Genomic DNA, 15,005 nt, shown 5'->3' with positions numbered 1-15,005 from the left:
TCCAAACAACCACCCCACCCTTGTAACTCTCATGACATCTCATTTTTCTATAGTGCCGTATACCAGACATTACTAGATCGCTCTTCTAATTCTAATACATAAAATAATGTAGTAGCCCTAATAATAAACTTATCATTTATTTCGTAGACATTGCCGTCCCTTGTGTCCAACGTGTTATTTTCTACTCTATCCCCTCCTCTAAAAACAACATCAATAAGACACTAATAGGAATTCTCAATGAAATTGTATGTTGTGAACATTATATGTAACAAGATTCCCCCAAAACAAGGCGCATCTACAATTCTGGTGCCTCGTGTGTGGAAACCTCACCCCTACAGGTGCCAGGGCCCTGGGTAGCCTCTGCAGGACCAACATTCTGCCATTGTATATGTCTACCTAGCTAGTCACAGGGTTCCCCATTTTCATTTGAAAATATCCTGATATCTGGAAGAAAAAGAGAAACATATGTACTGACCATATAGTACCAGGCAAACATCACGGTCTGTATTAAAAGAAAGTGTTTATTTACATATATCAGTCATTAATATAAAGTATTTTCACATGTCAACCCATGTAAACCTGGAGAAGTTAAGGCGCTTACTTAGTAAGTGGCTAAATGTTCTTTCATATAACATGTGGTTGCATTTTGTAGACATTAAACAGATTTTATAGCAACTTAAGCAGATATTTTTAAGACAGATTATCCTGACAATCTATCAAAATAAATATATATAAAAAAGTTTATGTGACAAAAAAGACCTGTGCTCATCATACATTGCTGTCAAATCCCTCTGACCAGAAGCAACCTTATGTAACCTTTATTTGCTTTTGTTTTTCTCCGGCCAATACAAAATTGTTACAACCAATGCAACATAAATATTTAAGAATATATTTATATATAATTTATATGTAGATTTAATGGCATAATACTGCATGAATAAATTAAAAATATGGTAAAATATTTACATGTCATTTGTGGCAGCACATTCTAGGTTATACTGCTGTCCCTTTAATAAATAAGAGTACAATGAACCATGCTCCTCCAGGACGCCCAGGGAGTGTTTCCAATGATCTTTGAAGGTATGTGTGCATATATATATATATATATATATATATATATATACATACATATATTCATTGGAGGTTGGCTCTCCTGGCATCCATCACTGAATTATCCAGTGCCCCACAGTAGTGACTCTCCTGCCTGCTTTCTGTACTGAAGTGAGATGTAGTTACTGGCCTAACCATGAGATGGACATACATATAAGAATGGTTATAGTTTTGTGTTTGTTTAGTGTAAGAAATTCCCTTCGGTTCTTACTAGACATAGGCCGGAAACAATTGTCACACATTGTGTTTTAATTCAGCCTCCATTTTAGAAAACAGTGATATATAAATATCTATAATATATATATATATATTTATGTATATATATATATATATATATATATATATATATATATATATATATAGGCATATATGTGTATGTATATACACCTATATACTGTATATATATATGCAGACACATATATATGTATATATATGCCTATGTATACATAGATCTATACATTTATAGATATGTATATATGCTACAATGCCCATAGATCAGCCATCCACGAGTGGCCATAACAGAAGAAAGTCCGAGTCTCCCCTTCCCTCCAGGCTTGCCTTGGCGTTGGCACATCTCAGTCTCTGAATATCTTCGGATATATCGGGACACATCTGAACTGCAGACTGGCCGCCATTGTGAGCTTGGTGGCCCCGCTCATGGGTTCAGTCCTCATAGTCAGTGTGATCGGCCGCAGTTCACACCAAGGAGGTGACCGGAGCCATCTTACTTGCTTCCTCCTCCCAAGGCTGCAAATTCTGAAGTGCAAATAAAGAAGAGTTGTGCAAACACAGCGGGTCCGGCTGGATGGAGTCACTGAGCGACTTCTGGAAGGCGTCGTGCTGCAGCTGGAGCATCAGTCTGTTCGCCTGTTGCCTCTCTGCCTCCCTCTCCTCAGCTGTCTGCCTCCTTCAAGAAAGCAAATTCAATTTCACGTCAACATGAAATAACCCGTCCGTGCATAAGAACAGGGGCTGATCACGTCCCCCGCCATCTCTCACATCTCCGGCAATGATCGCGATCAGTCCTGAAGGCGCAGAGTCTATGGGGCCGCGTGTGACTGGAGGTCTATGGAGAGGGGACGGAGGAGGCTGCGGGGACTGAGGAGGCTGCGGGGACGGGGGAGGCTGGGCAGACTGCGGGGACTGGGGGGACTGCGGGGACTGAGGAGGCTGCGGGGACGGAGGAGGCTGGGGAGACTGCGGGGACTGAGGAGGCTGCGGGGACGGGGGAGACTGGGGACGGGGGAGACTGGGGAGACTGCGGGACGGGGGAGACTGGGGACGGGGGAGACTGGGGAGACTGCGGGGACTGGGGAGACTGCGGGGACTGAGGAGGCTGCGGGGACGGAGGAGGCTGGGGAGACTGCGGGGACTGAGGAGGCTGCGGGGACGGGGGAGGCTGGGGAGACTGCGGGGACTGAGGAGGCTGCGGGGACGGGGGAGACTGGGGAGACTGCGGGACGGGGGAGACTGGAGACGGGGGAGACTGGGGAGACTGCGGGACGGGGGAGACTGCGGGGACGGGGGAGACTGCGGACGGGGGAGACTGCGGGACTGGGGAGACTGGGGAGACTGCGGAGACTGGGGAGACTGCGGGGACTGAGGAGGCTGCGGGGACGGGGGAGACTGCGGACGGGGGAGACTGGGGAGACTGCGGGACGGGGGAGACTGCGGGGACGGGGGGGACTGGGGAGACTGCGGGACGGGGGAGACTGCGGAGACTGCGGAGACTGGGGAGACTGCGGGGACGGCGGCGCCACTGCGCCAGGCGCACACTGAGAAATGGCGCAGGGCTCAACTTTAGGGAGAGCTACTGGGTGTACCGTGGCGACAAGAGAACAGATATAATAATAATAATAATAATATTATTATTATTATTTATTATATATTATTATTATTATTATTATGATTATTATTATTATTTTTGTTTAAATTAAATATTTGTATAAAACATCACTAGGTGTAATAAGAGAAATAATAATAATCTACTGGGTATTATTTTATAATAAGTGTGTAGGAAAATATTAATACACTTTTTGATTTTTTTATGGATTTTTGTTGTTAGATAATTATTTTATTTTAGTATTTTTAATTCTGTTTAATAGCATTTTAAACAAATCTAGCATTTATAAGGCCTTTTTCTGGTACTTTCCCCATAGGCTTCTCTTTGAGAAAAAAAAACTAAAAAAATCACTTCTTTATAAAGTACAGCCTGTGAGAAAAACACAATGAAAAACGCTTCTTTTTTAAAAAAATAAAAATAAAAAAATAAGCAAAATAAATAAATAAGAAATATCTCTCCTCTCCCCTGAAATAGGGAAGGAGGCCTACTAAATTATATTACTTTTTTTTTAAATTAAAATATAATATTAATAGCTATTATTTATATGTACTGTATTTTGCACATTTTGTTCTTATATTTAACACCTTTAAATAAATGACTACTATCCTCCTGGTTTACAGCTATATTACAGTATTATATGGTTTTATTATTAGTGATAGTAATAGCAGTAGTTAAGGGTTTTTCTTAGCCTTAATCTTTTAACGATTGTTACTGTTGTTGCTATGATTATGATGATTATTCCTGGTATTATTTACAGAAATTATAAAAAAGAAAATCAGCATTACATTATTTAATAGTTATAAAAATGTATGTGTTGTTGCTCTTTATATTCTCAAAATTCTGGGACTTTTTTTAATCTTCTACGATTCTACTACTATATTCTACTGCTGCTATAATACTGTGGGAGGTAATAAGGCAGTTTAGTAGACAGGTTGATTGCAATGTTAAATGAAGGAAGGACTGCAGGATGATGCTACAAGCCTCATGTACATATACACAATGTGTATGTCTGCTATACCCATCCTGGTGCCCACTCCTTGGAGCCACACCCCATGCAATCTGGCTAATATGTAGTGAATAAGGAGTCTCGATTGTCAGATTTCCCGACATTATCTATTCCACTTTAATTGTGATACATGCCCACTTCTTACACTACATTGTAATATTGCACGTATTATTATTACTATTATTATTATTAGGCAATACCATATTACTGTTTATATTGATATTACTATATCATACTATTAAAGAGGTCTTTAAATTCACCACTGTGTTATACTACCGGTTATTATTAAACTGGTTCTTATTGTGATTCCTCTACTGGTTATTATTATTTTACAATATTTTACTGCCTATTATTGTTTCTGGATGGCTTTGATTTTGCTACTGCCGCAGTATGCAATAGGAATGGTATTATTATTATTATTATTATACTATCTTTTATGGTTACAATATTAGATTATAGTAACGGTGATAATTATACTAATATTTTGTATTAGTATATATAATATACTATTATTTTATATTACTATATTTTAAAACTGAACAACAGGTTATTTTAACGCTACAGAGTATTGTTTTTACAACCCCATTTTATTACGTGTGAACTGGATGCTATTGACATTGTGCTGCTATAATAATGTAGTGCAGAACATGGTACATTTTAACCTAACATGATATTATACTTGTACGTTCTAATATATAATAATACAAATTATAGTAATAACTATACTTATTATTATTGCTAATAATTGACTTCCTTTACTTCTGTCCTGACCTGCTTTCCCTCCACTCCTGCCTGGGACAGAATCAGTGAAGGTAAAGTGATGGCAGAACTGATCTAGTGCCATCGTTTGGCATCTGAAGACATCAACCTGTTCCATCAAAGGAAAACAGAGCATGCAGCATTTTTTGGGCTTACGTGTTTTGTGTTCTTTGTTTTATTTTGTGATCTACTGTAGAACCTTTTGGGTAATTATTAGATCGATTTAATTAGAACGAAATTAAACTGTGATATGAGAATGCAGGATCCGTAAAGTGCTTTTCCTCTGAACATTATTTCACTTCAGACCCTGCGATTCCGATCAGCCCACAATCCAGGAGATTTCCTGGGCTGATGAGAAGGTTGGGGTGACACCCTGACCCTCAGCCCTGACCCATGTGCGCCTTGATATTTGGGCTGGTGCTCTTACAATGGCTGATGTGTGTTCCATGAATAGTGTGATAAAGCCAGTGATCCTGATGATTGGGGCACTCAGTGTCTGCAGAGAGCAGTGTCATGTGCTGGCCTGTCAGCTGTGGATATACGGATCCGTGTCATAGTCCGATCTCCCTACTGATGCATCAGGCACGTCCCATAAATTCTACTTCTTACATTTATGCTACTGTGCAGCTTTTGTCTACACCCATAAAAGAGGCTATTGCAGGTGGTAGCATCAGGCCAGCGCCATAAGTGCCCGTGGTCCAGCCATATTGAGCAGGCCTCACCTCCACTTTGTCCTTCGGTTCTGGAACCAAGTCTTCACCTGCGCGTCCGTCATCTTCAGAGACTTGGCCAGGGCGGCGCGCTCGGCGGAGGCCAGGTACTTCTGCCGGTGGAAACGCTTCTCCAGCTCGCAGATCTGCACACGGGAGAAGGACGTGCGCGGTTTCTTGCGCTTGGGAGGTGTCCGGTTCTGGTAGGGATGCCCGATCCTGCGGGTCACCGTGAACGGGGTGAGAGCTGCGGCCGCTGCCGGGAGACAAGAAGAGAGTAGGGTCCCTGAGCTCAGCCAGTGCCGGTGTAGGGTCAAGATGAAATGTACACTAGATAGATAGAAATATATATTCTACAGATGCCTAAAGATCCAGTGTCTGACTTAACTAAAAACTGGACACCCCTTCCTTCCCCAATAAAAAGGTGCAGCATGCGCCCGTAAAGACAGCCAAAATCGGGGAATTTATTCAGCAGTTCTCTCACTTTGTCCTGGTACTAAAAGAATCCAAAATGAAAAGTATCGGCTACTACCAGAAGTGTGGAATTAACTGTTCCCTAACTGTTCCTGGGAATTATAGAGTTAAAAAAACCATCACACTGCTGCCGAAAGGAAAGGACATCTGTAATCAAGCTTGTTGACTTCATTTCTATTTATCCAGATTGCTCAGATTTGGGTAAGGAGTCAGATCGATAGCGGTAAAGGATTGCCAAATTAAATGTAAAAATGCTAGTGTAAATTTATAATATTAGAAATCTATCTATCACATATCTATCTATCACATATCTATCTATCTATCTATCTATCTATCTATCTATCTATCAATCATTTATCGCTATATCTAATGTACTTCTAGCTGTTATCCATCATTTATCCCATATCTATCAATCGTTCTATTATTATCTATGTATTCTATATATCTATCTAATATCTATCTATGATCTATCCAATAGGTATCTATCTGTCTGTCTATCTATCATCTATATATATATATATATATATATATATATATATATATATATATATATCATCAAAATATCAATCTATGTATTATCTATCTATCTATCCATATACCTTTCTATCTATTATATATCTATCTACCTATGTATTATCTATTTATTATCTATTATCTATCTATCTATTATCTATTTATTATCTATCTATTCTATCTATCTATTATCTATCTAATGGCTAGCACAACTAGATATGGGAAACAAAGATTGATAAATTAACAGAGATGACTACAAAGATAAATTATGGGTGAATGAATAGATGGATAGATACTATATAGGTATACATATAGCGATAAATAATAAATAATAATAATAGATAGATATTAGATAGAAAGATATATATGAGATAGATATATGTATAGATAGATGATAAACAGATAGATATATAGATAATGGATAGATAGATATATAATGGATATATAAATAGATAGATAACAGATAGACAATGGATATATATATCCATTATCTATCTGTTATCTATCTATTTATATATCCATTTATGGATTATATATCCATTTATATATCAATTGTATATCTATCTATCATTATATATATATATATATATATATATATATATATATATAATGGATAGATAGATGGATAGATAGATAGATAGATAGATAGATAGATAGATAGATAGATAAACGTTGTCTGGTATTTAGGGTGATATTTTGCCAGGTCATAACACTCACATCCAGTATTTTTCGGAGCCCTTAGAGGACACTTCTAAGCCTTTTTGCACATTCCCCCTGTGTTCGGTGATTGCCCCTTTGGCTGCTGAGCATTTTGCGGCCCTGGTACATGGAGGACAAAGGAGAGAAACTTTCCCAAGTTGGTGGTGCGGGAGCCCCTCCTGCCCCCCTGCCTTCCTGCCGCTCCTGCCCCCCTGACCCTCTGCCTTCCTGCCCCCCTGCCTTCCTGCCCCCCTGCCTTCCTGCCCCTCCTGCCCCCCTGACCCTCTGCCTTCCTGCCCCCCTGCCTTCCTGCCCCCCTGCCTTCCTGCCCCCCTGCCTTCCTGCCCCTCCTGCCCCCCTGACCCTCTGCCTTCCTGCCCCCCTGCCTTCCTGCCCCCCTGCCTTCCTGTCCCCCTGCCTTCCTGCCCCTCCTGCCCCCCTGCCTTCCTGTCCTCCTGCCCCCCTGCCCCTCTGCCTTCCTGCCCCCCTGCCTTCCTGCCCCCCTGCCTTCCTGCCCCTCCTGCCCCCCTGCCTTCCTGCCCCCCTGCCTTCCTGCCCCCCTGCCCCCTCTGCCCTCCATCCCGCTCGGTGCCCCTTCCTCCCCGCACAGAGTAGTGGAGTGCTGAGGGCACTGACTGCAGTCCGGTAACGAGGCGGCTTTCGGCTGTGTGTATTTGTGCTGGCGGCTTTCGGACTTTTTCTGTCAGCCAACACTGGGGCTTGTAGGATGGCTCCATCTTGGAATAAATATCTAGATTTGCACATCCCTCCCTGTCATTGTCCTTACCTGTAAAGCGCTCTTTAACAAACCTTCTGCTGCTTTCCATCCAGGGGAAGTTAAGGCTGCCAAGGCCGGGCACAGCTGGCATGGCTGGGATGGCACTGGATATGGGAGGTGGGATCGCACCAGGGATAGGACGATGAGCTGGCACCCTGATCACTCCAGCTGGAGCTAAACTCAGATTCACACTGTAAGATCCTGAGTCCTCAAATGCGGCCCCGATGCCAGGGAAGGAGGCTGGCAGGGAGGAATAAGGGGCACTTGAGCGGCTCACTGGACTGCCCAGATAAGTGGTGTTGTCCGGAGCTCGGGGGGCGGCCTGCGAGGAGTTCTCCTGGTCAGAGTTATTGAGGATCTGGTCAATCCCAAAGCTGATGGGCTCATGCTGCTGCTGCGGGGTCTGCGCGCCTGTGGCCTGATCCATCCTCTGACGATCGTTATCTGGCGGTGCTGTCGGTGCTGCCTCTTCACAGCACACCCATGTACGTCCGTGCGGCGGCTGGCACACTGAAACTTTGCCAAGCTGCTCCTTCCTCATCCACTCCGTGTCATCACTTTGAACCAAACCTCGAGTTTCTGCTGGTAATGCAATTTCTGACGCCCTGATTGGTGGAGGAGAACGAGCCTCTGCCCCGCGATTGGCTCTTTACTTTCTCCGGCCGCAAAGTCATGGAAATAGCAGCTTAGGGACTGTTCGAAGGTGACATCATTTTAACAAACGAACAATAGGTCAAATTTATTAGCTAAGATAATGGGCGGCGGATATTCCAATAGCTGCTACGATACAACACGGAGCGGCGCAGAGATTTACCAGCGACCATCTCATCCACGGAGCCATTCAAGCCGTATGCAAACGAACTGATGGTTTACGGCACATTGTAGTCATAGATGCGGAGAGGTGCTGGCGAAAGATGTAAGGCATGTTCACACAGTGCGCCTTCCATTGTGGGTAGCGCGATGGCCGGAACCGGTCCGGTTACCCAGACATAGAGGAAATCGGAGGATTGTTAGAACTGGCAACCAGGGTATATTCATTTATTCCATCACTTCACATACAAGCAAATACACACACACTATACACACAAATATCTATTATCTATCTATCTATCTATCTATCTATCCATATCTATCCATCTATCTATCCATATCTATCCATATCTATCCATATCTATCCATATCTATCTATCCATATCTATCTATCTATCCATATCTATCTATCTATCTATCCATATCTATCTATCTATCTATCCATATCTATCTATCTATCTATCCATATCTATCTATCTATCTATCCATATCTATCTATCTATCTATCCATATCTATCTATCTATCTATCCATATCTATCTATCTATCTATCCATATCTATCTATCTATCTATCTATCTATCTATCTATCTATCTATCTATCCATATCTATCTATCTATCCATATCTATCTATCTATCCATATCTATCTATCTATCTATCTATCCATATCTATCTATCTATCCATATCTATCTATCTACATATCTATCTATCTACATATCTATCTATCTACATATCTATCTATCTACATATCTATCTACATATCTATCTTTCTACATATCTATCTATCTATCTATATATATTTATTTATCTGTATATATATTTAGATATATATATATATATAATATATATATATATATATATATATATATACAGATAAATATATATATATACTAACTCAGACATACATACAAATACAAACATACATATACAGGTGTGTGTAAATAAATAATAATAATATAATAATAAATGCACACATAATCATTACAGACAAATATATATATATATACACACACACAAACATTACACACAAACACATACACACGTATTACATTCATATATACCCATTACGAAGGCAAATACATATACAAACACAGACACCACTCACATACATATACATGTATATATACACACACACAAAAACACATATCTACACACACATACACACATATATACATACACACATATACACCCACATGTATGTACATACACATAGACACATATATCTCTATATAAATGTATATATATATATATATATATATATATATATATATATACATATACACACACATTACACATATAAATATGCACACATTACACGCAAACACACACATATATATATACATACACACATTACACACATATCAGTACACACACACATATATATATATATATATATACACACATTACACACATATCAATACACACACATTACACACATCAATACACACACACACACACACACATATATATATATATATATATATACACATTACACACATATCAATACACACATACACACATATATATATATAAACACACATTACACACATATCAATACACACATACACACATATATATATATACACACATTACACACATATCAATACACACACACACACACATATATATAGACACATTACACACATATCAATACACACACACACATATATATATATATATATATATATATACACATTACATACATATCAATACACACACACACACACACACATATATATATATATTCACACATTACACACATATCAATACACACACACACACATATATATATATATATACACACATTACACACATATCAATACACACACATTACACATATATATATATATATACACATATTACACAAATATCAATACACACACACACACACATATATATATATACACACATTACACACATATCAATACACACATATATATATATATATATATACACACATTACACACATATCAATACACACACACACACACACACATATATATATAGACACATTACACACATATCAATACACACACACACATATATATATATATATATATATATATATATACACATTACATACATATCAATACACACACACACACACATATATATATATTCACACATTACACACATATCAATACACACACACACACATATATATATACACACATTACACACATATCAATACACACACATTACACATATATATATATATATATATACACATATTACACACATATCAATACACACACACACACACACACACATATATATATAGACACATTACACATATATCAATACACACACACATATATATATATATATATATATACACATTACATACATATCAATACACACACACACACATATATATATATACACACATTACACACATATCAATACACACACATTACACATATATATATATACACATATTACACACATATCAATACACACACACACACACATATATATATACACACATTACACACATATCAATACACACACGTTACACATATAAATATACACATATATATATATATACACATATTACACACATATCAATACACACACACACACATAGATATATACACACATTACACACATATCAATACACACACGTCTTGTCTCTGAAAGGTTTGTGTCTCTGTGTCATTGTGCGGAATATACATTGTACATTAATAAAGTCTTTACAAAATCATTGTGCATAAAAGTGCAGCAATTCTTTTTACAGTATTTCCTTTTTTAATTGGACTCCTTACAATAAAGCGCCACCTGAAAGACACTGTGCGCAGTATATTCGGAATATTTTATTATCAGCCTCAGAGATTAATTTTATAATGGCAAATCAATGTTTTATTGTCCAGAATGTAATATAGACACGGTGGGAGTTTTTAGACGTTCCCTAATTTGCTCTATTAAATAAGGTGTTCGAATTACCCAGCTATAAAATAAGTTTACTTTTCACTTTGGAAGACAATTAAAGAAGGAGGGGGATTGTGGCTGCATTTAATATGCTGGATTAGTGTTTCATCACTACCTAATATTGCTGCATGTGTAACTGGTGAATCATTTACAAGGAGGCATGATAACTGGGAAAAAACCTACAGAATTCAATTACTACAGTGCACAGAGCTGTTGTCAGAGGATGTGATCAGTGCACGGCTGCGTGTATTTATTATTGTGGATCCGTGGGAATATAGCAGACATCACGCTCTATGTAGTGGAGTGGAGAACAAGAGCTGGTGCTTTACCTGTGGATCACACCGACTATGCCCAGAATCCAGCGGAGGCAATGGGGCTGCTCGTCTGCCCTGTGATGATCACACTTATTTCATGCTATTTCCAGTAAATCCCTCAAACCCTACAAAAATGTCATTTACAAAATTGCCCCCAAAAATCAGACTATTAGTTTTATAATACACATAAGAGTCAACAAGATAATAATGCTACTACTACTACAACTACTACTACTACAACTACTACTACAACTACTACTACTACTACTACTACTACTACTACTACAACTACTACTACTACAACTACAACTACTACTACTACTACTACTAATAATAATAATATAGTTAGTAGTAAGGATAGTAGTAGAAATTGTAGTTGTAGTATCACTACTATTATATTTCCTATGCAACACTCATTATCTTTCTTTACTTCATGTTTTCATTATATATGATACATCCATAAAGAAGACATGTCAACATGCACTATTATAACTGTGTCATCTATCATGTTATCTACTATACATCCCATTATCCCATTACTGGACGTGCCTTCATACATTGCTTTTACTACTATATGGTACATGTCTCTATAATGGATATCCCATCATAAATTGTAACTTTATACTATACATTTCTACAATGGACATTCCATCTTTTATTTTAGTTACTATATACTTTACATTCCATCATACAATGATATTTATTACTGGACATCCTGTCATACCCTAGTATTATTATACCCTAGTATTATTATACACTACACATCTTTCCATTGAACATTTCATCCTACTTTATTATTACTATATATTACACATTGCTAGACTGGATATCTGACCACATATTATAATTCATACGTTACAGCTTTACCATAGACATCCCATGATGCATTCTTTGCATATATTTCACAATTTCATTCTACAGATACCACATTGCATTATTATTAGTGCATGCTACAAATATTTTCAATATCCATCTCGTTATACATTATTATTACTACTATATAGTACACATTTTAATGGACATCCCATCATACATTATTATTGCTACTACTATACACTACACATCCTTTAACAGGACATCCCATCATATCTTATTATTATCGTTGTTACCTACTACATATTGTTATAATGGATGCTCACATTACTAGTACATACTACACATCCTTGGATATCTCATCATACATTATTATTAGTACATACTAACATCCTATTTTTTTTAGTATATACTACACATGTTTAGGTTAGAAATCCCATGTACATTTTCCCGCTACATACTACACATCCCTAATGGATATTCAGCCATACATTATTATTACTAAATACTACCCATCTTGGTGACGATCGTCATTACGATTGTTTTCTATTGCACATCATTAGAACTGTGCAGTTCTTTTTCTGCACCCAGCACATCACTATACGCACATCTTATAACATAATACTAATACTACTAATAATATATTAATTTATTGAGCATGTGATGTAAAAATATAAAGGGACTTCATCAAGTAAAGTGAAGTCCAAGTTGATGGAACATTCACACAGGCCTTTTTCAGTCCTTATCTATTTTTGTGCTATAGATCATTATTTTATTTAATCAGTTGAATGGTTCTCACTTCACGGGCCTAAATGTAAAAAAATAAAAATCACCCAAGGAAAGACCTGTTCCTCCAGAATGATATATTTTTCAACACTGAAGTCATTGGAGAGATTCATAAGATGATGACAGACTGGAGATAGACTGTGCATTATGTAGCAGACACACTAGGATGTCCAGGGTATAGAGAGGACTTCATGCACATAGGTCACCATGATACAGACATAGGGTCTCACTATTCCTCATCATGGGCGTTCACTTTATCACTCTGCTATGGAAATGCAGATTTTCCTATGATATCCTGTGTTTTATCTATAGCCAGAAGTCAAGGAAACTGCTGCTGCTTCAACGCCAGGCCAGATAATGATGATGATGATGATGATGATGATGATGATGATGATGGTAACAACACTATTCCTGCCATTATTAATAACGATCAGAGAAGTGCGATCTTTAACCTGCTCCACATATCTGCTGTGATTCCTAACTATTTTATCACTTGCTTCTAGTAATCAGAAAGACGCTTTTTCAAGAACCTTGCGATATTTTTGTCTCATATGGGAACTAAGATTTTACATTCTATTTATATTTTTCATAATAAATTAATTTTACTGTAGTTTTCCATTTGTGTACCTTGCAGGATTTATTTCAAAGTAATGCCATCATGTTATTTTGTATCTGTAAATCACATGGCAATAATAATGATAATAATAATAATAATAATAATAATAATAATAATAATAATAATAATATAAAATTATAATAATATAATCATAACATAATATTAAATAATAATAGTATCAGCACAAAATAATAATGGAATAATACAATTCTAAAAATATAAAATACTACTACTGCGAATAATAACAATATATAATAATAATCACAACATAATAATGTAATAGTAAAATACTAATAATAGAAAATATTACTACTAATACTAATAATATATGATAATGATAATAATAATGATAACAATAATCACAACATAATAATGTAATAGTAAAATACTAATAATATAAAATACTACTACTAATACTAATAATAATATATGATAATGATAATAATAATCACAACATAACAATATAATAATAAAATACTAATAATATAAAATACTACTACTACTACTATTACTACTAATATTTGATAATAATAATAATCACAACATAATATAATAATAACAATACTAATAACATAAAATACTCCTCCTCCTCCTACTACTACCAGTACTACTACTAATAATAACAATGTATAATAATAATAATAAGAATAATGATAATAACATACTAATAATATAAAATACTACTTCTACTACTACTACTACTACTACTACTACTACTACTAATATATGATAATAATAATAATAATAATGATAACATACTAATAATATAACATACTACTTCTACTATTACTACTACTACTACTACTAATATATGATAATAATAATAATAATAATAATGATAACAT

The 15,005-nt window shown here is 36.9% G+C and overlaps 1 protein-coding gene across 1 annotated transcript; it reads right to left on the bottom strand.

Moving 5' to 3' along the window:
• Nucleotides 1–616: 616 nt before the first annotated feature.
• TLX3 (T cell leukemia homeobox 3) lies at nt 617–8,453 on the bottom strand. Its single transcript, XM_073649279.1, has 3 exons — nt 7,902–8,453; nt 5,441–5,684; nt 617–2,017 (listed from the first exon to the last, which is right to left on the bottom strand). Exons 1-3 carry the CDS (start codon nt 8,431–8,433, stop codon nt 1,807–1,809), a joined length of 987 nt encoding a protein of 328 aa, XP_073505380.1. The 5' UTR covers nt 8,434–8,453; the 3' UTR covers nt 617–1,806.
• Nucleotides 8,454–15,005: the final 6,552 nt, after the last annotated feature.

This window comes from Phyllobates terribilis, unplaced genomic scaffold, assembly GCF_046119375.1.
Source record: "Phyllobates terribilis strain yellow unplaced genomic scaffold, ASM4611937v1 Scaffold_10__3_contigs__length_209671492, whole genome shotgun sequence".
NCBI classification, from domain to species: domain Eukaryota; kingdom Metazoa; phylum Chordata; class Amphibia; order Anura; family Dendrobatidae; genus Phyllobates; species Phyllobates terribilis.
The sequence above is the reverse complement of the archived record's forward strand: the minus strand, read 5'-3'. Positions and strand labels throughout refer to the sequence as shown.